This window comes from Ursus maritimus, unplaced genomic scaffold (genome assembly GCF_017311325.1).
Source record: "Ursus maritimus isolate PB19 unplaced genomic scaffold, ASM1731132v1 scaffold_2, whole genome shotgun sequence".
Lineage (NCBI taxonomy): Eukaryota > Metazoa > Chordata > Mammalia > Carnivora > Ursidae > Ursus > Ursus maritimus.
This window is the reverse complement of record NW_024424452.1, coordinates 16,889,322-16,914,371: the sequence shown is the minus strand read 5'-3', so window position 1 is coordinate 16,914,371 and position 25,050 is coordinate 16,889,322. Positions and strand designations below refer to the sequence as shown.

The window sequence follows — 25,050 nt, the reverse complement described above, 5'->3', positions numbered from 1 at the left end:
CCCCTGGAAATTTGCCCATGGCCCCAGGGACACCCCAGTAAGAATGACCCTACCGACCCCTCGGCCCTGCTCCCTGAGGCTCTTGGATCTAGACACCTGTACACTTCCAGGTACCCCTTCTGGGGCAGCAAATAGCCCCACCAGCCCCAAGTTTCTGGTCCTGCTTAAGAGGGGAGTGTCCCACACACGACTAGGAAAGACTTAGCTCATTCCCTATTCATTCATCAACCCTGATCCCCAGTCTCAGGCTAACTGGTGGCGACAGACCAGGAAAAACTGCTCTGGGTATGGCGTCAGGCTTCTGTGCCATTGGGCACAGTGGAAGAAATGCTGACCAACCTGGGGGATGGGGAGTGGGTTGGGAAGCCTTGTAGGAAAAGGGGGCTTCGGACCCAAGTACGACACGCATCTATTAATCAGTCTTTCCCAGATAGAGAAGAGAGAAAGGCATCACTGTCCAGGCCTGGAGAAATGAAAGTGCCCTGTTCTGGGAGGAGGCTGGAGCCTGGAGTCAGGGGAGAGAAGGGAGAAAGAAAGCAAAGGCAACGTGGAGCTGGAGGGGCTGGAGCCAGGCCATGGCGACCTTCTCACCAGCTTCAAGTGTTGAAATTCATCTTGAGGGAAATGGGGCCATTAAACATTTTCAGTAAAAGGGAAGGGACTTGGCCTCCATGATCTTCCTCCCCAAAACCCCGATAACCCACATCAAAGCATGAGAAAAATACCAGACAGAAAAAGGCCACATTTGAGGAATATTTTACAAAATATCTAGTCAATACTCTTTTCCAAAACTGTCCAAGTCAGCAGAAACACGTCTGAGAGACTGTCAGACCAGAGGTTAAGGAGACATGACAATTGTATGTGAAGGGGAATCCCAGAAGAGATTCTAGAACAGACAAGGGACATTGGGGAAAAATGAGTAAAACCCAAAGAAAGTGTGAGGTTTAGTTAATGGTAATAAAGCATATATCATACAGTGGAATATTATTTAACAATAAAAAAGCATAAAGTACTCTGTTATGTGTTACATGGATGATTCTCGAAAACTAGCTAAGTAGAAGTAGACATGGGAGACACAAGAGACCACATGTTCAGGAGTCCATTTGTACGAAATGGCCAGAATAGGCAACTCTACATAGAGACAGGAAGTAGATTAGCAGTTGCCAGGGGCTGGAGGATGAGGAGGGTGGGGAGGGACTGCTGGCGGGTGGGGTTTCTTCTAGGGTACACAAAGATGTTCTAAAATTGGATTGTGATGATGGCTGCACAACGCTATGAATATACTAAAACACCGCCACTGAACTGTACACTTCAGAAGGGTGCGTTACATCTCCATAAAGCGGCTGGTAAAAACGGTCATGTTGGTGCATTAGTTGTAAGGAAGGTACCACTGAGCGCCGTTAGTACGTGAAACTGGCGAGCTCGCTGTACTGCTTGGTACACTTTCTGTAAATCCACAAAACAACTGTAAAATAGAAAAGGCTTAAGAAAAATTACATACGTACGTATGTACACACAGATGTACACGTGCTGTTTTAGGAAAGGCAGGGGAGTTAAGCGCTGATGGGGCGTGAAATAGGGACAAGGCCACAGGGGGACAGGCTGAATGGCTCTACGGGGTTTGTGAGCTTCCTGCTGGGGCTGTAACAACCACAAATTTAGTGGCTTGAAAACACAGACTTTGTCAGGATTCTAGAGGTCAGAAGTCCACACTGGTTTTCACTGGGTTCAAATCCCCAGTAGGGCTGCCTTTGGTCGGGGCTCTGAGAAGACTGTTTTCTTGCCTTCCCCAGCTTCCACGGGCCACTGCATTCCTTGGCATATGGGCCCGTCTTCCATCTTCAAAGCCAGCAGCTCTGTGTAACACCGTCACCTCCCTCTCCTTGACCCTCCTGACTGCCTTCACCTTGTAGGGCCCTTGTGATGACACTTTGTAGGACCACCCACCCTAACAATCCAGAACCACCCCTCCAACTCGTTGATTTAATCACACCTGCAAAGTCTCTTTTGCCACATAAGGTCCCATATTCACAAATTCTGTTGAGGATATGGACAGCTTTGGGGGACCATTATTCTGCCTACAGTGTCATTGGGGAGGTTGGGGCGCCTGGGTGGCTCAGTGGGTTAAGCATCTGACTCTTCATTTCAGTTCAGGTCATAAGCTCAGGGCGCCGAGATCAAGCCCCACGTCGGGCTCTGCATCAGGCTCCATACTGGGTGTGGAGCCTGCTTAAGATTCTCTCTCCTCCCTTCGTCCCTCCCTGCCCAGCTCTCTCAAAAATTTGGAAAAAACAAAAACAAAATGGTGAACACAGGAGGACGCTGTGAGGGGAAGATAGGGTCGGCTCTGGATAGGTGGAGCCTGAGGTGGCCTTGGCCTTCATCTATTCACCAAACACTAAGCACCTCCCCCATCAGTCACTGGGGCTCTAAAGGGGACCGCTGTGTTGCTTCTCACTTCTGAACGTCTCTGGAATCAGGGTGCACCTTTTAATCAATGACATCTTGTAAATGTAATTGGCAAGGGTTTCTTTCTTAAGGACATAGAAAAGACTTGTTAAGAGGCAATGAACACCAAGTCTGGGCTGGCACTAGCACGGACCCGATTATTACAGAAGCTGGAGCCCTCACTGGGGCACCAAGTATCCCTGGCCTGTCCTCGTCTTCCTGCTTCCCAGCCTGGCTCCTTCCACCCAGGGCTCTGGTGCTCAGCAAGCCCGCACCAAACTCCAGCAGAGCCCTGGCCACACGGGCTCAGCTCTGCCACTGCCGCGGCATCCGGGGAGTGGCCCCTTGTTCCAGGCACACCCGAGTCACAGCAGTCATGCCCGGTGTGGTTCTCCACCTGTCCGCACACTGGAATCACCTGGGAGCTTTCAGAAGCCCCAGCCACCAAGCCGCTACTTAGACCAATTCATTTAGAATCCGAGGAGTCATTTTACAGCTCCCCCGAGACTCCAATGTCCAGCCGAGGTAGAAAAGTGGAGGGCTCCACCTCATTTGGTACAAGAGAGAAGAGGCATAAGGCAGCCCTGGGGAGAGGTGGGAGGTGTTAGGTCCAATTATACCTGCCTGTCTCCCTCCCAACCCCACTCCCCAGAATCTCAATTCCTGGAAAGGGATCAGCCCCCTAGTTAACACTCAGTTCCTTCAAGGTACTAGCCCCATACCAGGCACACTGGGGGAGCCCAGGAAATGGAAGCTTCAGGGCCTCAAAGGTACCAAGAAAGGTCTGGGAAAGAAGCCCCTTGGGTCTGGGCCAGCCCTCTGCTTCGCTGTGCAAGCTCCAGGGAGGCACTGCCCCTCTTTGTGTCCGTTCAATGGTTGGCTCAGGTGGCCTTGAAGGGCCTTGAGTTTGCCTTTCCCCTAAGGAGCCTGAGACCCCTGGGGAGCCAATGGATACCAGGCTTCCTACTCACCCCCGACAGACGTCCTAGCCCTTCAAGGCCTAAAATCTCCACTTCTGGTGCTCTATCTTTTACTGGCCGCAAAGATAGACGCTGGGGTTCTAAAAGCCGAAGACCTAAGAACAGCAAAACAGGAAGCCTGCTCCCAGAATACTGGAGAACAGCACGTGAGCAAAGGGATTTTTTACACGGTGCGCACAGTGAAGGTGGGGCCGCCACAGGCCACCTGGGAGCCCTGGCTCTGCCCCAGGAATGGTACACGAAGGTGAGGTGGTTCAAGAGATCAGAAAATCCCAAGAAAGAACTTCATGAGGAAACACTCATGAGGCGAGTCCAAAGGGGCTCCGAAGGGCCTTGGCTTCTGGCCATCAGCACAGCCAAGGCCCTGATATACAACTAAAGGCTTTTATTGGGAAAGGAAAATTGACTGAAAAATGGCCCCCAAAATCCTCACTGCCTGAGGCAGCTGGGGCCTCCTCCAGAGAGTCCAAGAAAGAAGGGGACACCAAACTGGGCCCTCGGCAGGCTCAGGTGTAGAGGTCAAAGTCAATGCGTTTGGAGTTGTAGAACTGTCCACCGGGAGGGTCCAGCTTCCGGCAATAAACACCATCTGCGAAGTAGCCTTCGTTCACCCAGGTCTGCAAGAAGAGAGAGCAGAGCTGGGAAAGGACTGATATGGGGGGTGGGGGGCACAGGAGAAGGAAGGAGGAAGGGGCTTACCTGCATCTGGGTGCTGGTGAAGGGCCCGTACAGCTCAGCATCCCCCGTGTTCTCCCACTTATACTCCCACATCACGTCCACCAGACCATCTCCCGGCAACTCTGCTTCTAAAACAACAGGCAAAGCCATCTGGGCCTCAAGTGCCCTGCCCCCCTCACCCCTCCTCTGCCTTCCAATCTTACCTCCCCTCTGGGTAGGGGTTGGAGTCTCCAGCTCCCCCTCTGCCACTTCCTCAGCAAACATGTCCAGAGAGGGTGGGGGCGTGGGTTCAGGGGGTCCCTGGGTCCGGGACCCCAACCCCTTCAGCCGCATGGCTAACCGTTCCCTTGTCTCCTGATATACACCAAGGTTGCCCCGGGCCACCATCTGGTCAGCCAACCCGGAGAGCCGATCTAACCGCTGGGGGGAACTAGGCCGCCCAGCCCCCTTGCTGCCCCCTTTGCCACCTCCTCCTCGGGCCCCCAGACGCCTCAGTGCCCCAGCCACTGTCTCTCTTGGCAACAGCAGCTCCAGAAGGCCCTCCAGGAGAGCTTGGGCACTCATTGGGGTCTGGCCCAGGCTGTCCTCTTCCTCTGAGTCTGACGGCGGGCGCTGATCAGGTGGCCGCTCCCTGATCTTCACCTATGATATGAAAACAGGGGGGTGTTATCTCCAACAAACTGTGAACAGGGCCCAAGCCCAGCACTTGCTGCCTCCGGGCCCCCGGCCCTGTCAACCCGTGGGCCACACCCAGTCAATGTTGTCCAGCCAGCTGTCTCGGATCTGAGCATCCCGGTTCAGGAAGTAGTTGCCATCGGCATCAAAGTGGCCTTCCTCCATCTCCTCCTGCAGGTTGAAGGGTGTGATCCGCACACCTCCCTCACTGGGGAGTGTGGCTGCTTCCTGACCTGCACCAAAGACACAGGTGTCCCACACTGAGCAAGCGAAAAGAGACAAAAGCCTTCCTTGCCCCACATCCCCCAAAGCTCTATCTGTTCCTCCAGCAGCATCAGTTCTTGGGTTTAGCTCACCTTCCACATCCTCTGAGGCCAGGATGTCATATTTGCTGGACCCCTCATCATCATCGTCCTCCTCATCGCTGTCCAAAGAGTGTTTGCCTTTGAAGCGGCTCCCAGGACCCCCTGCCCCAGTCACAGGATCCACCAGCTGCGAGGAGGAGCCAGCAAGTTGAGAGAGACAGGTTACTATCTATTCCTCAAAGTACCTTAGGTAGGTTTTTCTTCAAAGCCTTCTCTGACTGAAAATTCTCCAAACCCATTTCCCAGAGAACATGGAAAAGCTAGCCCTTTTACCCGTTCTTTGTCCCCACCAGTTTTCTTTCTCTTCTAACTTCTAGTTCCCTTTCCCTCCCCTCACTCCTCCCCACAATGCAGGAGTCTGACCCCCTCACCTTCTTCTTGGGGACACTGATTTCATCCTCATCATCCTCATCTCCCACGCCTTGGAAAGTCACTTTCCTCTTTGGCATGACTGCACAGAGGGGCCTTCCCCAAGCTGAGCCGAGGTGAAAGGGTGCTCGTTAAAGGAACTGGGCGAGGCTACTCACCGCCGAAGGGCCCCCAACACAACAAATAATCACCTGGTACGCACTAGATCCAGCTTGGGAGGAGAGGGAGCACAGAATCAGGGGCCGAAAGGAAAGTTGGCAGCCAGGAGGCCCCCGGGACTTGGTATGGTCCAAAAGAGTTGCTGGAGACCGGCCGGAGAGGCGGACGCGCGGAGGGGCTTCCCACGGGCAACCCCCACCCTTGACGAAAGGAGACAGGTTCCCCCCACAGGCACCCCCCATTCCTGGCCCCCGCAGTCCTGGGTGCGACGGGGCTCCGCGGTTTGACACCCGCTCCTACACCCCCAGCTCCCTCAGAGCCCGCGGGGCCCGGGCGGACCCAGGACCTGGCCTCCGGGCCGCCCCTCTCCTCCTCGCGCCGAACTCCCAACTCTGCGGGGTAACCCCCAACTGTCTTGGGCTAAGTGTACAAATCAGACGGGCGGCAGAACCGCGAGGGTTCGAGGGGCCCCACCCGCGCGCGCTCACCTAAGGATCCACAGGAGGCGGAGAGGAAAGAAAAAGAGAGAGGTTTTCACCAGGGCTACGTCCGGGGCACCGGCCGCCATCACCCGGAAGAGAACTGCGGAAGGCGCCAGAGAAAGCCGGAAGTGGCTTCACTCGAGTTAGAGGACTAAGTGGAGAAACGGGCGGAAGTGCGCACTGAGCGGGGAAGACCACCCCGCCCTTGCCAGAATGACGTGAGCAGTGTGGGGCGACAATGGCGAGAACAGGAGACGTATGAACACCTAGACCCTGATCAGACGAGAGGGTTGGCCGGATGCGGTTTCGACTCCCTCGTATAGCAGTTAGAGGCTCTGGGGAGAACGTGGAGCGCAGTCTACTTAAAGGGAAGCCCAGGACCGTGATGGAGGACCAAAGTGGGACAGTGGGTTTCGGCCTGTTTCCCTTTCCAGGGTTGAGTCACCCTTCCCCAGGATTGGCCAAGAGCTTTTTGCCCCTCACCATCTCCTTGGGAATCCTGCCTTTCCACTCAGGGTCCAGTTCTGTCCACTTCTAGGTGCGGCCTTGCTCTTCCCCTCCGAGGAGAGGCCCGGTTCTGATGGCCCGCCTGGAGGCCGCGGAGGGCTCTGGAGGCGTTCACCGAACCCAGCTCTCTTTAGGACCCAGGGGAAGTCACCTACCCCACGCCTAACCCCTGGGCTAGTTCCTGGTTTCTGAGGTGGCAAGAGCCATCACCGGAAAGGTGACGGTGATACCTGTGCCCAGTACCCAGGCCAGAAGTCTCTTGTGCCCTGATATCAGGTAGGCCTGGAAAAGGAAAACAGTGCCTCTCTCGAACCACAGCCGCAGGCAAATAGGAGCCCAGGCCGGCGGTCCCTGCCCTGGGTCTGTAAACTGGCACAAGGGGCAGAGCTGGTGGTGGGAGGTGTGGGTCCCAGTGCTGTGGGGGCAAGACCTCTACCTCTTGAGGACAGTGTCTTAAATCCCACTGGACTAGGACCATCCCTCCTCTCTCCTGCCCCCAGGGTTTGCTCCTAGATTGGACTACCATGAAACTGCACCAAAAATCCGTGCTCAGTTTCTTCCGTGGATGCAGAACACAGGCTCCAGACCGGGAGGGCATCTTGCTAAAGAAGGGAGCCCGAAATACCAGCTATCAACGCCGCTGGTTCATCCTCCGGGGAAACCTCCTCTTCTACCTGGAGAACCAGGCAGACCACACACCCCTGGGCATCATTCTCTTGGAAAACTGTCAGGTGGAGCCACGCCTTGGGGCCACAGAACCCTATGCCTTTACCATCCTGACCTCCAGGGTTGAGGGCACAGGTGGGCGTGCCTACAAGCTGGCAGCAGAAAACCAGGAAGAGCTGGAAGCCTGGCTGTGGGCGCTGGCTGGGGCGAGCTGGAGGCGGCTGGTGGTGCTACTACCCCCCCTGGAGGCCCAGTACCGGGAGCTGTGCCAGGCAGCTGGCCAAGAGCCCAGCTCGCCCCCAGAGGTCGGTGGCTTCCTAGCTGCCCTCAGTACCCCCTCCAGCTTCCAGGAGTTGCACGAGCACTTTGGGAAGGAGATCCGGGTGCTGCAGGTGGTACGTAGAAGGCCCCAGGCCAGTGACAGTGGAAGCAGCAGATCCCCGGCAGAGGAGGAGCAGGAGCTCGGCAGTTGTTGATGAGTGACTGAAAGACGGACCAAAGGCCAAGAGGTACCTTCCTGCCAAGACCAGCCAGCTGCTTCAGTAGACACCCAGATGCCGGCCTGCTCCATTGTTTCCCACCCCCTGCCCAGTCCTTATTCTAACCCCCATCATCAAATAACAAAGCAGGAGACAGGCCCAGGTACAACAGCAGGTTCTTTTCTGATTCTTCAAAGCGCCGCACAGGGTGGGAATAGAGACAGAAGAGAATGTAAACATTGGGTTCCACCTCCTGGAGCTCAAGGGAAGACCCCTTCCCCAGATAGGGGCCGGAGGGGAAACAAGGTGAAAGATGGGGACCCTGGTGGAGACAAAGCAGTAGAAGCCTGAGAATACACAGGAAGGTGGGTGAAGAGGAAAGACAGCAAGGAGGATGGCAGGTGGGGAGAGGGGGGACATTCCCTGTTCCAGTGCATGTCCCCTTAAATAAAAGAGTGCAAGAACATTGTGGAAGGAAAACTAAAGGAAAGAAGATAGAGCGAACACCCCCACCCTGGACCCACCAGGTCCTCTGTACATAATTACAACACAGAGATGTCCAGAAGTAGAGCGAGGAGAGCCTTGGCCCCCAGGCAGGAAGAGGGGGAGACCGGCAGAGCTGAAGAAGGGAAAAAGGAACCCAGCTCCACTCATGGATAAGGGGAGCAACTGGTGTAAGAATCTGAAAACTGCTGATTCCCATCGCCAAGTCACCCCTGAGGTGACAAAAGGCCAATCAGGACTGCACCTGGGCAGGACCCCAGAGGGAATTGGGGCAGGAGTGACAGAGACCCCAGCTGGGCCTAACTGGAGGTGAGGGGCTCCAGACTTGTTCACGGCTGCCCCGAGGAAAGGCAGCTGCCCCGTGCACTCACTGTCCCAGCTGTGTAGGGATCAGCAGCTGGCAAGGAGTTGGGGAGCCAAACCGCTTTCCCCAGAAAGAGTGACAGCCTGCCCAAGAAGCTTGGGGCAGCACCCCAGGCCAGGCCTGCTCTTGACTGAGGAAAAAAGAGGGAGGCCATGCAGTCCAGCCCCGAGACAGAGGTCAGAAGTAAGCATCCTGCCGGGCCTCAGATGCCGAGGACCTGTCCCCACCATCCTGGGGGGCTGGGGGCCCATCGGCCTTTCGACGCAGCGAGAGCTTCCTGCCTTGGGCCTTCTTTTCCTGCTTCTGTCGTTCCTTCTCCTGCTTCTGTTGCTCCTTCTCCTGCTCTTTTTCCCACTTCTGCCGCTCCTTCTCTTGCTTTTCCCGTTCTTTCTCCTGTTTCTGCCGCTCCTTCTCACGTTCCTTTTCCTGTTTCTGCCGCTCCTTCTCCTGCCTTCGAGTCTCCTTGCTGGAACCCAGCGGGGTGCTGTTGCCAGTAGGCGAAGGAAGGGATGGATGCAGTCCCTCAGCGGTGACCACAGGCCCTGGGGCAGGCCCAGCACTGGCCCTGCGGGCAGGAGGGGGTGGAGAGGGGGCCCCCCCAGCTGCCCGGGAACCTCGGCTCTTGAGGCCAGGGAGGCTAAGAAGGCTGGAGGAGGGGCCCAGGGGTGGCTGCTGCCGCCGCCGCTCCTCTGCAGCTCCCCCCGGGTTTCCCGCCACTTCTTGAGCTGGGCCGCGTTCTCTCGCTCAATCAGTGCTTCTGTCACCGGGAGGGTGGTCACCTAGACCAAGAAGGAATGGGTAGCAGAATGAAGGGGAGGGTGAAGGGCAGGGTGGGACGGGCTGAAGCAGGTGCGGGTGGACTCCGGCCGCGGCCTACCTCATGCACCAGGAAGTCCTCCTGCATGCACTGCTGGGGCAGGTTGCGCAGCTGCTCCATGGTCTCGTACATGCCCTGGCAGGAGCGCAGCTTCTCCACCGAGCCCAGCGTGTGCCGCAGCAGCACCAGCGCCACCCGGAAGATGATCTTGACGCCTGCAAGGGCAGAGAAATGACAGCATGGGCGATCAGGGCTGGGATCGCAGCCCGTCCCATGTAGAAGGGCCTCACAGGCCCTATCCCTGTCTTACTGCCATCCTCACAGATGAGGAAACGGAGGCCCCACGGAGATGAGCTGCCATGGGTTTCAGGTTCCTGGGAGGGAGCGTAGGCGCCAGGTTGATGGCAGAGCCAAGACCAGGCCCCAGTTTCTCCAGCCCCCGGACTGCATACAGGGAAGCCTAGGCCCCAGACGTACCTTCTGGCAGCAGCCCCCTCTGTGGCAGCCACCGTGGAAACCCCAGACCCCTCATGGCCTGAATGGCTCCAGAAGTACCTTCACAGAAGAACATATCCCAGACACGCAGCACTGACGCCCAGGGCAGGGTGCGGGCGAAGATGCACATGAACCACTCGGTCATGTAGAGCACGGGGTCAATGCGCTGCCGCCGCAGGTGCCGGTGTGCCAGTGGGGAGGCCCGGCGCAAGAGCGCGAAGAAGATTTCTCCGTCCAACTGAATGGCCTCCTGCAGGTGGGAGAAGCAGTGAGAAGAGGCCTTTGGTGACCCCCTTGGGGTAGCACTGTCCCTAGGAGGGGATCCTCACCTCGGTGGGAGAGGCCCAGAGCACAGGGACAAAAGGGCAGCAGGTGGGACAGGACAAGGACCTCCCTGCAGCCTTGGGTGCACCCAGCCTTCAGACACTCACCAGCCCTGCACTGTAGTAACCGGGGAGGTACTTGTCGCAGATCTGCACCAGGCACCAAAAAGCTTGCTGAGGAGGGCAAGAACAACGGGGGAGGGATGGGACCTGAGAAACAGGGAGCAGAGCGCTCCCCCATCACCACGGCAGGCCAAGGTCCTCCCAGGCCCTCCCCAACCAGGACCGGGGTATGCGGACCTCAGCAGGCATGTGCATGAGCAGCACGGCAGCCACTGGGGCCTGGGCCTGGCAGTAGCCCTCATCAGGCCGGTAGATCGTGTAGGCCTTCAGGATTCGGTACAGGTCCTGTTGCCTGTGGGTATTGGACAAGATCATGAGGGCAATCACAGGAGCTGAGGGCTCTCTGCCCCAAACTAAGCCTGCTCCCCCTAACCAACCCCCTTCCAGACCCCTCCTAGATCCAGTTCCAGATTAACCTCAGAGCTTCACCACCACACACCTCCACTGAAGTTCCTGGTGCTGCCCATCAGGGTGAAGCGACAGACTCCAACCATAGCCAAAGCATTCCAGGCTCAGCCTTCCACCCTTGCCTGCACACTCCACATGCTTCCTACCCGTTCCCCCACACCGGCTGTGTTCTCTCTCCCTCCTTCATCTGCCACCATGCCATATCCTTCAAGGTCACCTTCTTCCGGAAGCTTTCACTGCCCGCAGCAACAGCCCTCCTGTCGCACTGTCTGAATGCTTTTAGCGCCCCGGAGCAGGGGCTCTCCCGGGGCAGGGCCCGCCTCATCTGCCTCACTGGATTGAATCAGGTCCCCGCCACCATGTCCTGGGCCCTGGTTCTTGGTGGGCCCTGGTTCTTGGTGAAGGCTGGGGAAGCCAGCTGTGCCTCAAACCTTTCTGTCTCTGCATCCAAAAGAATAAAAGCTCTGCCCTAGAACTGCACCTCTTTCTGGAGGCTGCCCCATGTCTGGGAATTCCATTCAGTCAGCCCCACATTGGAAAAGAGAGCTCTTCATCACTCCCCATGGCTAATCACCACATCTTCTCAACACTACCTCTTGAATTTCATTCAGGCCTGTTCCTTTTCTCTGCCTCCACAGCCATTCCGTAGCTCAGACCTTCATTTCTTACCCAGAAAAAAGTAAAAAATGACCCCCTCTATCTGAAAATGCAGTCACTGAAGTGTGATCTGCACTTGTGCTTTATCTGCATACCTCCCCGCTTTTTTTCACTTAGTATTTTTTCTCCACTTTGCAACAGCATCCATGAACTGTCAGGTTGGATGCACTAGTTATTTTACCCAATACGTATTAAAGTAGACAGGTAATTCCCACAAGCTCCCATGCTTCATTCACCTACCTACATGCATGTGTCCCTGCTTCCTCCCCCGTTGCTGTGGGTGAAATGTCTGTGGTCCTTGCCAAACACAACCTTTCCACTTGGGCACGGCACCCCATCCACTCTCACCTCACGGGCCATCACCCCAGCAAGCCTCCCACCTCTCCTGCATCATCAGTTTTTCTCTCCCTACTAGATCATTCCCATTGGCATACCAACATCTGTTCTTTCCTCTTGCTTAAAAAAATAGTCTCTTGACCACCACCCTTCCCCCTCCAAACACCACACCATTTCTCTCCTTACCTACTCAGCAAAACTTCAGGGTACAGGCTCGCTGTCATCAAGCTCTTCCATTCTGCAGTCAGGCTTTAACCCACTGCCCCGTGCAAAACTGCCCTCATCAAGGTCACCAATGACCTCCACTGCGCTGAGTCCCGAGGTCAATCTGCAGACTTGACTTTACTTGACCCACCAGCAGTTATTTCATACAGCTGGTCCTGAAACCCCTCTTCAATTTGCTTCCAGAAATCACACTGCCCTGGTTTCCCTTCTACCTCTCCAGCTTCTGCTTCTAGTCTCCCTTGCAGGTTCGTTCTCATCTTTCCATTCTTGAAACGCTGGAGCTGCTCAATCTTTGACCTTGCTGCTTTGATGACCTCACCCAGTCCCATGGGTGAGATTTAGTCCCACCTAGAGGCTGACAATGCTCAATCTCCAGCTTACCTTCACTTTAAACTTCTCCCCAAATTCCAGACTTGCATATAGCATACATCCAACTTATCTGACATCTTCATCTGGACATCTAATTAGTATTTCAAACCTCACATTCCAAAACTGAGCTCCTGATGTACCCCTCTAACTTCCTTTTTCCCATTTTCCCCATCCACATCAGTACATAACAATTCCATTTTTCTAGTTTCTCAGGCCCAAAACCTTAAGAGTCAGCCTTAATTGCACTCTTACTCTCGCTCACTCCTTCTCCCTCTCTCTCACACACTCCACATCTAATCCGTTGGCAAATCCTTTTGACTCTACCTTCAGAAATACCCAGAACCCAACCACTTCTCCCCATAGTTCCACGGCTACCATTCTGGTTTATCTATCATGGTCTCTCTCCTAGATTATGGAAATGGTCTCCTCACAGGTCTCTCTGCTTCTGTCCTTGTCTCCTTATAGTCTATTCTCAGCACAGCAGCCAGAATGACCCTTTTAAAACACAAATCAGATCAGATCACTTGTAGCCCCATCTCCATTCTCACTCTCTACTCCCCTTTCTTGCTTTAAACTCCTCTTTCATACTTACCACCATTTCACAGGCAACATACTTTTCCTTCTTTGTCTTATTTATGTATTGTCTATCCCCACTAAAATGTAATAAGCCCCATAAGGGCAGGAATTTTTGTCTCTTGTTAACTGCTGTCATCTTTGGCTAGACCAGTGCCTGGCAGATAGCAGGTATTAAGTATTTGCTGAAAAGATGAACCAACTGATGAAAAAAAGTCCACCTGAGAGCCACCTAATACCATCTTGCATACTACTAAGGACTGACAGATACACATCTCAGGGAAGCCGGGTATATAGAACAAAAGTACAAATGCCTTGGAACAGTTTTTAAAGGACCTTGGTGACCTGGCCCTAAACTGCTTTTCCAGCCTCAGCTCTACCCAACCGCACATCCCAGACAGAACTTACATAACACTGGCCAGGAAAAACCTGCCTCCTGCTCTGCTCCCGTCTATCCTTCAAAACCCAGTTCAAATGCGACCTCTTCAATAAGTCGTAGGGCCTCCCATCCCCCCTGCAGCAGCCCCCCAGCCCCAAGTCAGAATCTCCCTCCCAGGACGCTTCCTTCAATATGGCTTGACACTCAATCCATTAAAGACCACTCTCCTAGAAGCCCTGGAGAGCAAGAACTGCTTTCAACCCAGCCCTGTATCCACTTGGAGCCTTCTACCAATGTTTGCTGCCTGACCCATGTGGTCAGGCCATCTTACCCATGCCCCCCTCGAGCAGCAAACATCTCATGGAAAGGGAACTGGCGGTGCAGGTCCTTCTCAATCACATCCAGCCACTTGGGGTCCCCAGGCGCCCGTTCCAGCTCCTGCAGCGGGACAGCAGGGATTATCTCAGGATCTGGGGGGACTGATGATACCCTTCACACCATGTCACAACCCCATACCCTGGACATACCTCAAACTTGCCAGGGTTCTGCTCCAGGAGTTCCTTGCTATTGGACAGGTACTGCCAGGCCTTGGCTCTGAGGGAAGAGGGGATCCCCTTCCGGCAGCGCAGCTTCACCTAAGACAGAATGGCAGGCAGGCCAGCAGCTTCAGGGGCTGGCAGAGCCTCCAGGCTTTCCCCAGCAGTCCTCAGGCTTCCTGGCACACCCCTCACACATCCCATTGGCTTGACTCCACTGGACCTGGCCTGGCCTTCTATCTTTAAAGCTACTCCTCCCCCTAGGCCCAAGTACCGCCTGCCCCCAATGTGGTCTAGAGAGCAAATACTAACATGGCTTCCCTGGAGCACATGAGCCCTCCCTGCCCCCTTCCCAACCTGTCCATCGCCCTGCCCACCACTCAGCCTTCCAAACCTTCTGGAAACGCCGTGACAGCCACTTATCCCAGTTACTGAACATCTCCAGCCATTTGAGCTCCCGCTGCCGAGCCACATCTACAGGAATGGAGCTCTCTCTGCAGGATGAAGGGAGTATGGAAGGGGTCAGTAGCGGTAGTGTACAACATGGATTGCTGGTGGAACTGAAGCAGGCCACCCCCCCCCCGTTTCAAAATGAGAGACTGGACGTAAAAGCATTTTGTGAGCTACCAAATATCAGGACATCTGGCCACTTAGCCATCCAAGTGCCTAGCTCATCACACTGAAAGGACTTCTCTTTGGAAGGAATCTCTGGTGTTCTCATGTTGGATCTCTATACATGTTGGGTGTGTTCAAATCCTGCTTATGGCACATACAAGTTTGGGGAGAGGGTACAGAATATTTAAAAACCCCACTTCGCATTAGACCTGGGTCCAAGTTCTAGCTTTACCACTTATTCATTGTGTGACCTTGGGCAAGTCACTGAATTCCTCTAGCCTCAATTTCCGCATTCGTAAGACGGAGAAGTTACAGGAGATAACAAATGGCAAGTGCTCAGTAATGGCAAGTATTACCCATAAAATGAAACACAGAACCAATATATCTCTCTGCCTCCCTAGAAGGAACGGAGTTTCCTCCTATCAGACTCTTGAGATCTCCCAGGCCATCTGCAATCCCCTCCACCTCCTTCTCCCTGAAATCACCCTAGATTCCCAAGCAAATGAAGTCTTCCTTGCACTGTTTGCCCATTGTTCTGTCACAGCCTCACACTCAAGATGCCCCATGAGTCTTTAAACAGTTACTTGTAGGAGCTAGTACCAGGAGGTGAGTGGAATGGAAGAAAGAGCTTGAGTTTCCAGACAGACCTGAGCTCAAATCCCAGTTCCACCCATTAGAAGCTGGGGGATCTTGGCAAGTGATAACCTGACTCTCTTCCTTTTCTATAAAAAAGGGATGTCACCACCTACATCACAAAGTTATGAGAGGGCTATTGAGAAACCACATAAGGACTGGTAAATGGAAGGTCTCATTAAATACTAGTTTCTTTTGTCTTAGAAGCCCCTTAAACACCTCTCATTAATTTCTAGCATAAGTCAGTTCCAAACTCTACTAAGGATCAGGAAGAATAAGATAATATCTTTCCTGCCCTCAAGAAGGTCACAAGCTTGCAGGGGAGATAATTGCAATGTGGTATGGGAAATGCAATGATAAAAATGCACAGAAGAGGCACTGACTGGAGTAGGGGCAGTGGATATCAGAAAAGGCTTCCTGGAGGAGGAGACATCTGAGTTATAAGCCATGAAGGACTGAACAGAACACACTGAGACAAGAAGGGGGAGAAAGGCATTCCTGGCAGGTGGGAGTATAAAGGGGGAAAGACTACAATCCGTTCAACAGGACCACAGTACTAAGTGCACGGCGAGGAGTGGTGAGACAGAAGACCAGAAAGACTGGCAAAGCCAGATACTAAGGAGCCTATCTGCAGAATAAAGCATTTGAGACTTTATCCTGTGGCCAGTGGGGAGCCACTACAAGCTTTTAACGTAACATGTGCCTCAGTTAGTCTTGCCTCAGAAGTATCCAACACAGAAGATAGATTTTAGAGGGACAAAATTACAAAGCATAGAAGTAGCAACCAGCACGGTGCCTGGCACACAAGAGGGGCTCACTAAAATCCAACTCAATCCAAGTTCCTTAGGGCGGTGTGGTACTGAGGAGAAAGTTGGTCACACAGATCCAGATGTGAGTGGGGCAATTCGCTCAACTGCCTCAATCCTGTTTCTTCACCTATAAATTGGGTACGACAATGCCTCCTCCGTGCATGGGAAAATACCAAGGTCAAACTTCAGATGCCTTCCTAAGACCATGAATGTTGGTGCTTAATCAAAGGTTCTCTGTTTTTTTTGTTAGATTATAAAACATGCTTAGAACATCCTCCCAAGTGTCCCCCCCAACCCCAGGCAGGTGCCCCCCACCCAACACACACATACACAATTAAATCCTACCCATTCTTCAGCATTCGGACCAGCCTCAGCTGACTTCGGAGTGGGCAAAAGACACCTTTCCTAGGTGCTCACAAAATCCTGTGATGATCTCAAGGCTAAACCTTACATATATCGAAACCAACTCTTAAAGTATTTGTTTCTCCCTCTAGATGATGGGCGCCTTGAAACAACTATTTTATCCCTAGTACCCAGGGCAAGGTCTGGCACCTGGGTGCTCAGGTGATGCTGTAGGTTGAACTGACCAGCAGGTTAAAAGGGTACAGGAATATTGCGCAGGATCCAGAGAGAGGGAAGGAAGAAGTCAGAGGCAATCGCACTCCTACATCAGGAGTGACTCAGGCCCCTGGAGGGAACTAGGAAAGAGTAAGCCGGGCTGGGGAGATGAGGAAATGGGGAAGAGGCCTCCCCCAACCCCTTTCCTTCAGTAAGAACACAAGACTGCCCTTCTCTGTTTTGCAGAGGAGCCTTGGCTTCAGGGTCTCCCCTCCATCAACCAGACTTCCCCCTCTCACCGCCCCATCAGACCTAGGGCTACGGGGGAGGGGAGACGCCTCCATCCCTCCCAGACTCCTTCCACTTCAGGGACCAATGAACTCTACCAGAATGCCTGCCCCGCCAGGTCTCCAGAATATCTGGCCCATAGCTGGAGTTTCACATCAAGGACCTGGGACGACCTTAGGTATCATGTCATTCAAACTTTCACTTTATAGAGAAGGAAACTGAGGCACGGAAATAGGGAAGAAAGCTCAAGGGCACACAACACACTAAAAGCAAAGCTCAGACCCACAACTCCTGACACCTGGTCTGAAACTCTAACATGAAAGTGCCATCAAAACCTCAGGATGCTCTAAGCACCACAGGGATCACCAAGAATCTCACTCCTGCTGGAGCCACTCCCCTGGAGCCTCAGAGGAGGCTGGGCTGCCGGAGTCTGGGCAAGGTGTATCATTTCCTCCTCCCCAACCTCTGCTTCCCTGAAGCAGTGCCACTGGGTGCCCACTGGGTACTCACAGACTGCCCGAATACTGGCTGCCCCCAAGGAAGCCATACTTGTCCGTCTTGCGCAGGGCCAGCCCATTTATCTCTGAGTCTGAGCCCATGGAGCTCACATCATCTGCCAAGGACTCCAAGGTCCCAGACATGAGGCTTACGGAGTCCAAGTAGCTCAGAGTGTCCGGGGCCTGCCCTCGAGGCCCAGAGATGCCCGGTCCCAGGCTAGACGTGGAGCCTAGGTCCTGAGAGTTTTCAGCAGGCTCCGGAGCTGGGGTGACCGTCACGACAGCTACCAGAGCCTCACATGTCCCTGAAGGGCCCGGGCCAGGCCCTGAGGGGTCCTCGGGAGCCTGTGCAGTTGATGCTGATGTTGCCGCTGCAGCTCCATGTCCACTTGTCACCTGTCCTGCTGTCACTGCTGCAACCCGCGCAGTCACTCCTGAGGCAACTGTGGTTCCCGGCTTGGGGGCAAGCGGGGGTTTGGCGGTCAGAGCCCCAGGAGCTGTTCTGGAAGGGGTCCTGGTGGGGGTCCCGGTGGGGGTACCTGGTCCAGGAGCGGGGGAGGTTCTAGCCTCCTCCGTCTTCGGAGAGTCTGCCCCGGGGCCCAAAGCCATGGACATCTCGGCTCCTGCCACTGCCCCGGGCACCGGGGGTTCTGAGCCAGGAGAGACCTGCGCCCTCGCGGCTTCGGGTGAGGCCTCCAGCGTCAGCACCACCACTGTGCTGCTCGTGACGGTCGAGGCTGGGGCCGCGGCCGGGGCCGAGGTCTGGGCGAGCCCCGGTACCCAGGCGGGCAGCGCCTCCCCGGGGGCCACCAGGGTGACCGGGGCCGATGTGGCCGTGGTCACTGGCGGCCCCGGAGCCACCACCACGACGGGTCCGGCCCTGGAGCCGCGGGGCGGCGGCGAGGGGGCCGCGGGGGCGCCATGACGGCGCGGCGGGGCCACCAGGGGCGCCGGGCCCGTCTCCATGGCCGCGGGCCTCCCCTCACATCCCCCCGCCGGGGCGGCCGCAGAAGGCGCCGCCCCTCAGGCCGCTCCGCGCCGCCCGCCAAGGAAGGGGAGAAGGCTAAGGGCGCGGCCTGGCGCGCGTCGGGGACGGGGGCGGCGCGCGGGCAGCTGCCCGGCGCGCGGAGGCGTGGCAGGAATCCCGGGGCGCCAGGAGCGGGGGTCCCCCTTGCGCCCTCTCACCCCTGGCGCTCTCTCGCCGCCGCCCCCTCCCTCCTGCTTCAGGCGAGCGGCCGACCTCGCGCCTGCGCACATGCCCCAGCGCCGGCTAAGCGGCCAGCGTTTCGGCGTTTCACGCCTGCGCGCGGGCAGTCCCATCGCGCTCCTTTTTTCTCCCGCCTCGTCAGAGTGTTTGGACGAATAATAGGAGAGAGGGAACTGGGTTTCTGCCAATCGTTGGAAGGGTGGGTGGAGTTGGAGGTGGGAAGGGGCTGGGTAATTTGGAAAGAGGAAATGGAGAAGGCGGAGGCGCCCCAATGAGAGGGCGAGTGAAGGCAGGAGGAGGTGGAACGAAAGAGATAACTAATAGAAAAGCGGGAAGCTGAACCTCCTGGCCAATAAAAATGGCTGGAGAGTGAATGACCACGGAAGGAGGCGGGTTCTGCGCGAGAAGAGGCGAGCCTGGCCAATGGAAACAGTAAAAAGGGAGCCAATGAAAAGGGGGAGTAGGCGGAGGTCAAGTTGACAGACAGCGGTGTCTCTTTGGGCAGTGACAGACAGCATCCGCAGTCAATAGGAAGAGCTGAGGAATTCTTTAGGTCTCCCAAGAAGGTCAAGAAGGAATGACAGCTGGCTGGNNNCTGCCAGTAGGCGGTGCCAGCCCAGGGATATCGGTGACAACCGGAGACAAGCGCAGGAGGGGGTGACAGTTGGGGACAGCGCCGAGAGGGGGCGGGGGCCAGGGACATTAAAGCAGCCCTTAGCCAATAAGAGCGCCGCGCTGCTTTGCTTGAGTCCTTTTTGGGCTGCCATTCTCTCTCTCTCCCCCACCTTAAGTAGGCTCCACAGCCAAGGTGGGGCTTGAACTCACGACCCTGAGATGGAGAGCCGCATGCCCTACCGACTAAACCAGCGAAGCGCCCCCTGGTCTCCCATTCTCCATCCAGAGCCGCCTCACTCTGATGGTCTGTGGGACCCCATCACAGATCCAGTGCCCTGATCAAGTACTCTCAACCTCCACTCTGTCTCTAATTTTCATCTCAGCTTGCAACCAACCTCAACACTCAAAGCCCAGACGACTATAACCAGAGCCCCCAAATCATCTAAGGGACCCATCTCCCTGGATCTTCCATTTCCGATGGGAATCCCAAGCCCTAAGTCCCTTTCCTCAGCCCCTCTCCCCTCTATATATCCCAGCTCCTCCCCAGAATCCAGGATCTAATTCTCATCCCCTGAGTGCCTCCCCCATTCTAGTGGGTATCCTAGACCCCAAACCATGAATTCCCAGTAGCACAAACTCCCATATCTGTGTTCTTATTCTTTGGGGGACCCGGGACCTGTCCCATCAACTCCTCTCCCATCACAGCCACACCTCTCTGTACTCCTCATTTTCTGCTAAGAAAGCAGACCCCAATCTCATGAGCCCCCAGGCTACCACAGATCACAAACACAAAATCCTGATTTTAGGAGTCCCTCCTCTCTCTGACCCCCGTCCCTTTGGGCCTCAGGGTTAGAGGCCCCCCAACTTCCATACAGAGTCCACCATCCTGAAGTTTCAGTCAGGCCTAGCTCCCAATGTCCCAGGTCCTCCTTGGTTTCTGAGTTCTCTTAGGCTACTGGCTCCCAGCTCAGACCCAGATCCTGTGTCCGAGTTACAGCTACAGCTCCTTCTCCTCGATTTCCCCACTTTCCATTTGACCCAAGCTATCTGAGCACTTTCCCCCTTCCCCTCTTTGGAGTTTTTCTCCCCTCCCAGAACCCAGGATTAAGTGGGCTCCTCCCTGGGCCTAGACCCCCATGGTAACCGTATAAGGTGAGACAGCTGTCGATTGAGGCAGGGAGGGGCCAGTGTAGGAGGCCAAGGGCAGCTGCTAAGTTTAGGGTGGCTCCTTCTCTCTTCTTAGAGACAACAGGTGGCTGGGCCCCAGTGCCCAGAAAAGAAAATGTCTTAGAGGCTTTGGCATGAGGCTGGAGGAGGGCAAAAGGAGGAGGCACCTTCCTCAGGACACCGGGTCCTAGAGGGAGCAAGAGAAGGAGGAGATGGGTGTCCTTGCCAACCTTGGCCTCCTGGGGCTTCCTCAGCCACTATTTCCCCAGGAGAGGGTACCTCAAAATCACACAGTCAGCCAAGCTGGTTCTTGCCCAGAATGGAAAAAGGGGCCACTGGCACCATCTCATCCACCTGGGAGGAGGTGACCCACTAGCGTCCCCCTTGGTGCTTTGATACCAAGATTGCAAGACCCTCCAATCTCTGGTCTCCGGCCTGCACCCTCTGCTCCAGCCCCATCACCATTCTGGCAACCCGATTTTTTACTTCTCCAGGACTTTGTCCATCTGTGCTCTCTGAACAGCATGCCTGCCCCTCCACTTTCACCAGACTCACTTCTCCTGGCCTTCATAAAGTCATCTCCATACCCCCACACGGGGCTGCTATGCCCTCTACTTTTGCGCTCTTTTTTTTTTTTTAAAGATTTTATTTATTTATTTTGACAGAGAGAGACAGCCAGCGAGAGAGGGAACACAAGCAGGGGGTGTGGGAGAGGAAGAAGCAGGCTCCCAGCGGAGGAGCCCGATGTGGGACTCGATCCTGGAACGCCAGGATCAGGCCCTGAGCCGAAGGCAGCCGCCTAACGACTGCGCTACCCAGGCGCCCCTCTACTTTTGCGCTCTTGATCAGCTGTTATGTCATTTCCTGCCTTTATCTTGTCTCCACAGCTAAGCTGTAAGTCCACCAAGGCAAGGCATAAATATTAATTGTAGTGATTATATTTCACTAAACTGTTTCCAAATAGTGTTCATATCCACAAGTTTTGTGGGATGGGGAAAACAAGTCCCAGGGAGTTGAAGCACACAGCCCAAGATCTGCTCCAGGCTGTCTAGCCTCTTTCTACCTGGTCATTCCATCCTTGGCATCTTTTCTTGAAACCTCCTCCCTGCCCCCACCAAAGGGGATGGAGAAGACCTTCTTGATTCTTCGGCTTCCCTAGACAGCTGTCTGTCTCCCTTTCAACTCTGCCACCACCCCACACGCATACATACACTTGACTGTGAACTTCACAATAGGAGTGGGGGACTGTGCTTGCCAAGGGACACCCATGAAGCATAGCCCAGTGCCTGGCATACTTAAGTGCTCAGTCATTTTACTGGCTTTAAATCTGGAGGGGCGCCTGGCTGGCTTAGTTGGTAGAGCCTGCAGTTCTTGATTTCTGGGTTGTAAGTTTGAGCCCCACGTTGGGTGTAGAGATTACTTAAAAATAAAAAAATCTTTTTAAAAAAATACAAATAAATAGAAACATAAAAATGTTAATTTCAAAATAAGGGATGTGTTTTAGGGGCGCCTGGGTGGCACAGCGGTTAAGCGTCTGCCTTCGGCTCAGGGCGTGATCCCGGCGTTGTGGGATCGAGCCCCACATCAGGCTCCTCCGCTATGAGCCTGCTTCTTCCTCTCCCACTCCCCCTGTTTGTGTTCCCTCTCTCGCTGGCTGTCTCTGTCTCTGTCGAATAGATAAATAATAAAAAAAAAATAATAAGGGATGTGTTTTATATAAATAACTAAATCTGGACCCACCCCACTTAGGGGTACAGGGGCCTGGTTAATTTTTTTCCCAGTACTATGCCTCTGTTTGGGTCCTCTCTGAACTCTGGCACATTCGAACCCCCTTTCGGGAAAGAGAACATCCCTTCCTGCCCAGGTCCTAGTGAGACATGCATCCCAAGACCCACTCCCTCCTCCCTCCCTGGGCTCCAGCTGCTGCTGGCCCTCCAAGAAAGGAGAGGCCCTGAGCCGGGCTATTTTGGTATCTGGGGTGGGCCCCCACAGGGCTAAGGTTACCCTGGTATGTTGAGGGCTCCCTGGGGCAGGACTATATAACCCCAGAGGGACCGCCACAGGCTGACTCTGCTCCTTTCCAGCCAGAGCCACTGCTTGCCCCCAGGAGACTGAAGACATGGTGAGTGGGAATCCCCCAGCCCCTACCCAGATCCCTCAGACCTCAAAGCAGACTCACTTTTTAAAAGAAAGTAGCTGATTCCCAGTCCAGTAAGAGTAAACAGATGAATCCTCCTTTTCATGGCATTGCTAATGAGGAGCGTACAGAACGATGGCCTAAATGACCCAACCAAGGATCATCTGCCCAGACTCTCCACTCGCAGGAGACCCATCCCTCTCAAAGCATGCTCCATACCTTCCTGCACTCCCTCTTCCTAAAACCCTCTGGGACCAGTCAGGCAAGGATTCCAACTCCCATTTTATAAACAAGAAAGCAGAGGTTCAGATAGGGTGAATGAGTAGATCAGGGTCCCACTGCAAGTCTGGGACTCAGAAGAGGCAAGCTCTGGGCACTGAGAAAGGGACTTGTTGAGGAGTCCCACTTGTTGGGAAGGATGGAGGATAGAAATTTGGGGATGCAACCAAAGCAAGGCCCCCCAGCAAAGAGGTTATAAGGAGGGAAAAGCCTAGAACCAGAAGAGTTGCTTTAGAAAAATGACTCAAAAGACCCTGAATCTAATCAATTGCCTCCAGAGTGGAGGAGGGATTGGCCCATGGACCCCTTTGCCCATCCCTCCTCCTCCCTCCCCCCAGGCACCCAAGAAGGCCAAGAGAAGGGCAGTGGCAGAGGGCGGAAGCTCCAATGTCTTCTCCATGTTTGACCAGACTCAGATCCAGGAGTTCAAGGAGGTGAGTAAGGGGAGAAGGGAGACTGAAGACTGACCAAAGGCACCCCCCTGCCGCCCTTCCCCCCAACACCCCCTCCCTGGAATGTGCACCTGTTTGGGGGGAGGGGAAGGGCTTAGAACTCCTTGCTCCCCTCCCCATTTGGCATGCAAGAGAACAGCTGGCTGGGGGCCAGAATCTGATCTGCTGGGGTAGGGATGATGAAGCCTGGCCATGGGGGACCCAACCCCTCCCTGCCCCTGCCTTCCACAGGCCTTCACCGTCATTGACCAGAACCGTGATGGCATTATCGACAAGGAAGATCTGCGGGACACCTTCGCAGCCATGGGTGAGCCCCTTATCCCACCCATAAAGATTCAAGGCTGCAGAGTACTGGGAATTCAGAAGCCTTGGGTTTCAGCCCTGTTGGCTCCACCCTGGGCCTCAGTCCGCCCCGACAACAAATGGGTGGGAGGATCTGAATTTATGGGAAGGATCCACCCTTGGCCACAGGACCCCACTCCAGCTTCCCCCACCCTACTCTAGGGCGTCTCAATGTGAAGAATGAGGAGCTAGATGCCATGATGAAGGAAGCCAGCGGTCCCATCAACTTCACCGTCTTCCTGACCATGTTTGGAGAGAAGCTCAAAGGTGAATGAAGTGTCCTGGGTCTAAGCCCCCAGCTGCCCTTCCCCAGACCTTTCAGGGACAGACCCTTCAGGGATCCTTCAGCTTCACCGGCCTTCTGATCTTCCAGGTGCCGACCCTGAGGACGTGATCACTGGAGCCTTCAAGGTCCTGGACCCTGAGGGGAAGGGCACCATCAAGAAGCAGTTGTAAGTGACCCTCTCCAGCTGCTCACATGCAGAAAGCCTCCTTAAATTCTTCTTTTTTTAAGTTTTGTGTTTTTTTTTTTAAGATTTTATTTTGGGGGCGGACAGAGGGAAAGGGAGAAGCAGCCTCCCCACTGAACAGGGAGCCCGATGCGGGGCTCAATCCCAGGACCCCGGGATCATGACTTGGGCCGAAGGCGGCTGATTAACCGACTTAACCCTGGTCCCCAAGCCTCCTTAAATTCTTACCAAAGCTTAGGTATAAGGGAGGGGATAAGGGAAAAATTGGGACTGTGGAAATGGGCGATAGGATTACATTTTCACAGCACATATGGGAGGGGAAGAGCAAAAGCGGGGAGGCCAGACTGTTTGGGCGACCAGTGAGGGATCTAGAGTGACTTCGGTTTTCAAGTTGATACTAGGAATGGCAACCAGGATGAGGTGGGAGGGAGTGGAAAGGAACCACGAAGCCCAATCTCAACTCCCCATATGTCACCTCTCTCCAGCCTGGAGGAGCTGCTTACCACGCAGTGTGACCGCTTCTCCCAGGAAGAGGTGAGCGGGGGAAGGTCTGGGAGAAGCAGAGGGAGGGGGCAGGGGAGCATAGTGAACCTGTAGGAGACGCCCCTGAATCTTTCCCCAGATCAGGAACATGTGGGCAGCCTTCCCCCCTGACGTGGGAGGCAACGTAGACTACAAGAACATCTGCTACGTCATCACGCATGGCGACGCCAAGGACCAGGAGTAAGGGACCCTCTTAGGCCTCTGCTGGCCAACGCCTTGCTGCCAGTCCGACCCCCACCCCGACTCTAATAAAATTAAACTGGTCTTTGTTTCTTAGCGGTGGCACCTTCAGTGCGTTTGTGGGAGGGGTACTTAGGTGGGACGCGGGGCCGAAGCGCTGGCTGGCAGGAAGCCAGCGCCCAACAAATGAGTGAGTAATTAATGACCGAAGGTCTGGGTGGGGCGGTTCCGTTCCACCCGCTACACCCCCCACTTATTCCCGCTGGGAAAGGAAGACTCGCGTGCCCTCAGGAAAACTGTTTATTATTATTATTATTATTATTATTATTATTATTATTAAA

General features: G+C 54.8%; 4 protein-coding genes across 5 annotated transcripts; 2 read left to right on the top strand and 2 right to left on the bottom strand.

Moving 5' to 3' along the window:
* Positions 1 to 3,798: 3,798 nt before the first annotated feature.
* On the bottom strand, positions 3,799 to 6,273 carry CD2BP2 (CD2 cytoplasmic tail binding protein 2). Of its 2 annotated transcripts, XM_008685294.2 has the most exons (8): positions 6,163 to 6,262; positions 5,707 to 5,726; positions 5,518 to 5,621; positions 5,138 to 5,273; positions 4,857 to 5,014; positions 4,310 to 4,748; positions 4,128 to 4,234; positions 3,799 to 4,045 (listed from the first exon to the last, which is right to left on the bottom strand). In XM_008685294.2, exons 3-8 carry the CDS (start codon positions 5,593 to 5,595, stop codon positions 3,935 to 3,937), a joined length of 1,029 nt encoding a protein of 342 aa, XP_008683516.2. In that variant the 5' UTR covers positions 5,596 to 5,621; positions 5,707 to 5,726; positions 6,163 to 6,262; the 3' UTR covers positions 3,799 to 3,934. The 2 variants fall into 2 exon arrangements, with proteins under 2 accessions (XP_008683516.2, XP_008683515.2); XM_008685293.2 differs by lacking the exon at positions 5,707 to 5,726 and having other exon boundaries at positions 6,163 to 6,273.
* Positions 6,274 to 6,382: 109 nt separating this feature from the next.
* On the top strand, positions 6,383 to 7,977 carry LOC103657855 (sesquipedalian-1-like). The gene is made up of 2 exons (XM_008685295.2): positions 6,383 to 6,939; positions 7,164 to 7,977. The coding sequence occupies exon 2, from the start codon at positions 7,188 to 7,190 to the stop codon at positions 7,803 to 7,805; it is 618 nt and encodes a 205-aa protein (XP_008683517.1). The 5' UTR covers positions 6,383 to 6,939; positions 7,164 to 7,187; the 3' UTR covers positions 7,806 to 7,977.
* Positions 7,978 to 8,703: 726 nt separating this feature from the next.
* Positions 8,704 to 18,283, bottom strand: TBC1D10B (TBC1 domain family member 10B). Its single transcript, XM_008685377.2, is given in 10 exon segments — positions 8,704 to 9,368; positions 9,371 to 9,455; positions 9,554 to 9,708; positions 10,049 to 10,238; positions 10,420 to 10,485; positions 10,612 to 10,726; positions 13,713 to 13,819; positions 13,909 to 14,016; positions 14,312 to 14,411; positions 17,331 to 18,283. Coding segments are annotated over 10 exon segments (2,394 nt in total). The 3' UTR covers positions 8,704 to 8,853.
* A 723-nt stretch (positions 18,284 to 19,006) lies between these two features.
* On the top strand, positions 19,007 to 24,802 carry MYLPF (myosin light chain, phosphorylatable, fast skeletal muscle). The gene is made up of 8 exons (XM_008685297.2): positions 19,007 to 19,090; positions 22,391 to 22,428; positions 23,061 to 23,156; positions 23,406 to 23,481; positions 23,679 to 23,783; positions 23,890 to 23,968; positions 24,472 to 24,520; positions 24,609 to 24,802. Exons 2-8 carry the CDS (start codon positions 22,426 to 22,428, stop codon positions 24,711 to 24,713), a joined length of 513 nt encoding a protein of 170 aa, XP_008683519.1. The 5' UTR covers positions 19,007 to 19,090; positions 22,391 to 22,425; the 3' UTR covers positions 24,714 to 24,802.
* Positions 24,803 to 25,050: the final 248 nt, after the last annotated feature.

What these genes read in the sequence shown, in the direction of transcription:
- CD2BP2 (XM_008685293.2), bottom strand. Translation starts at nt 5,595, where the DNA reads ATGCCAAAGAGGAAAGTGACTTTCCAAGGCGTGGGAGATGAGGATGAT. An exon ending in GGCTGGACAACATTGACTGG is followed by an intron (nt 4,749 to 4,856) that starts GTGTGGCCCACG and finishes TTCATATCATAG; the next exon opens with GTGAAGATCAGGGAGCGGCC. An exon ending in AACCCCTACCCAGAGGGGAG is followed by an intron (nt 4,235 to 4,309) that starts GTAAGATTGGAA and finishes CTGTTGTTTTAG; the next exon opens with AAGCAGAGTTGCCGGGAGAT.
- LOC103657855 (XM_008685295.2), top strand. Translation starts at nt 7,188, where the DNA reads ATGAAACTGCACCAAAAATCCGTGCTCAGTTTCTTCCGTGGATGCAGA.
- MYLPF (XM_008685297.2), top strand. An exon ending in GGCACCATCAAGAAGCAGTT is followed by an intron (nt 23,969 to 24,471) that starts GTAAGTGACCCT and finishes ACCTCTCTCCAG; the next exon opens with CCTGGAGGAGCTGCTTACCA. An exon ending in ACCGCTTCTCCCAGGAAGAG is followed by an intron (nt 24,521 to 24,608) that starts GTGAGCGGGGGA and finishes ATCTTTCCCCAG; the next exon opens with ATCAGGAACATGTGGGCAGC.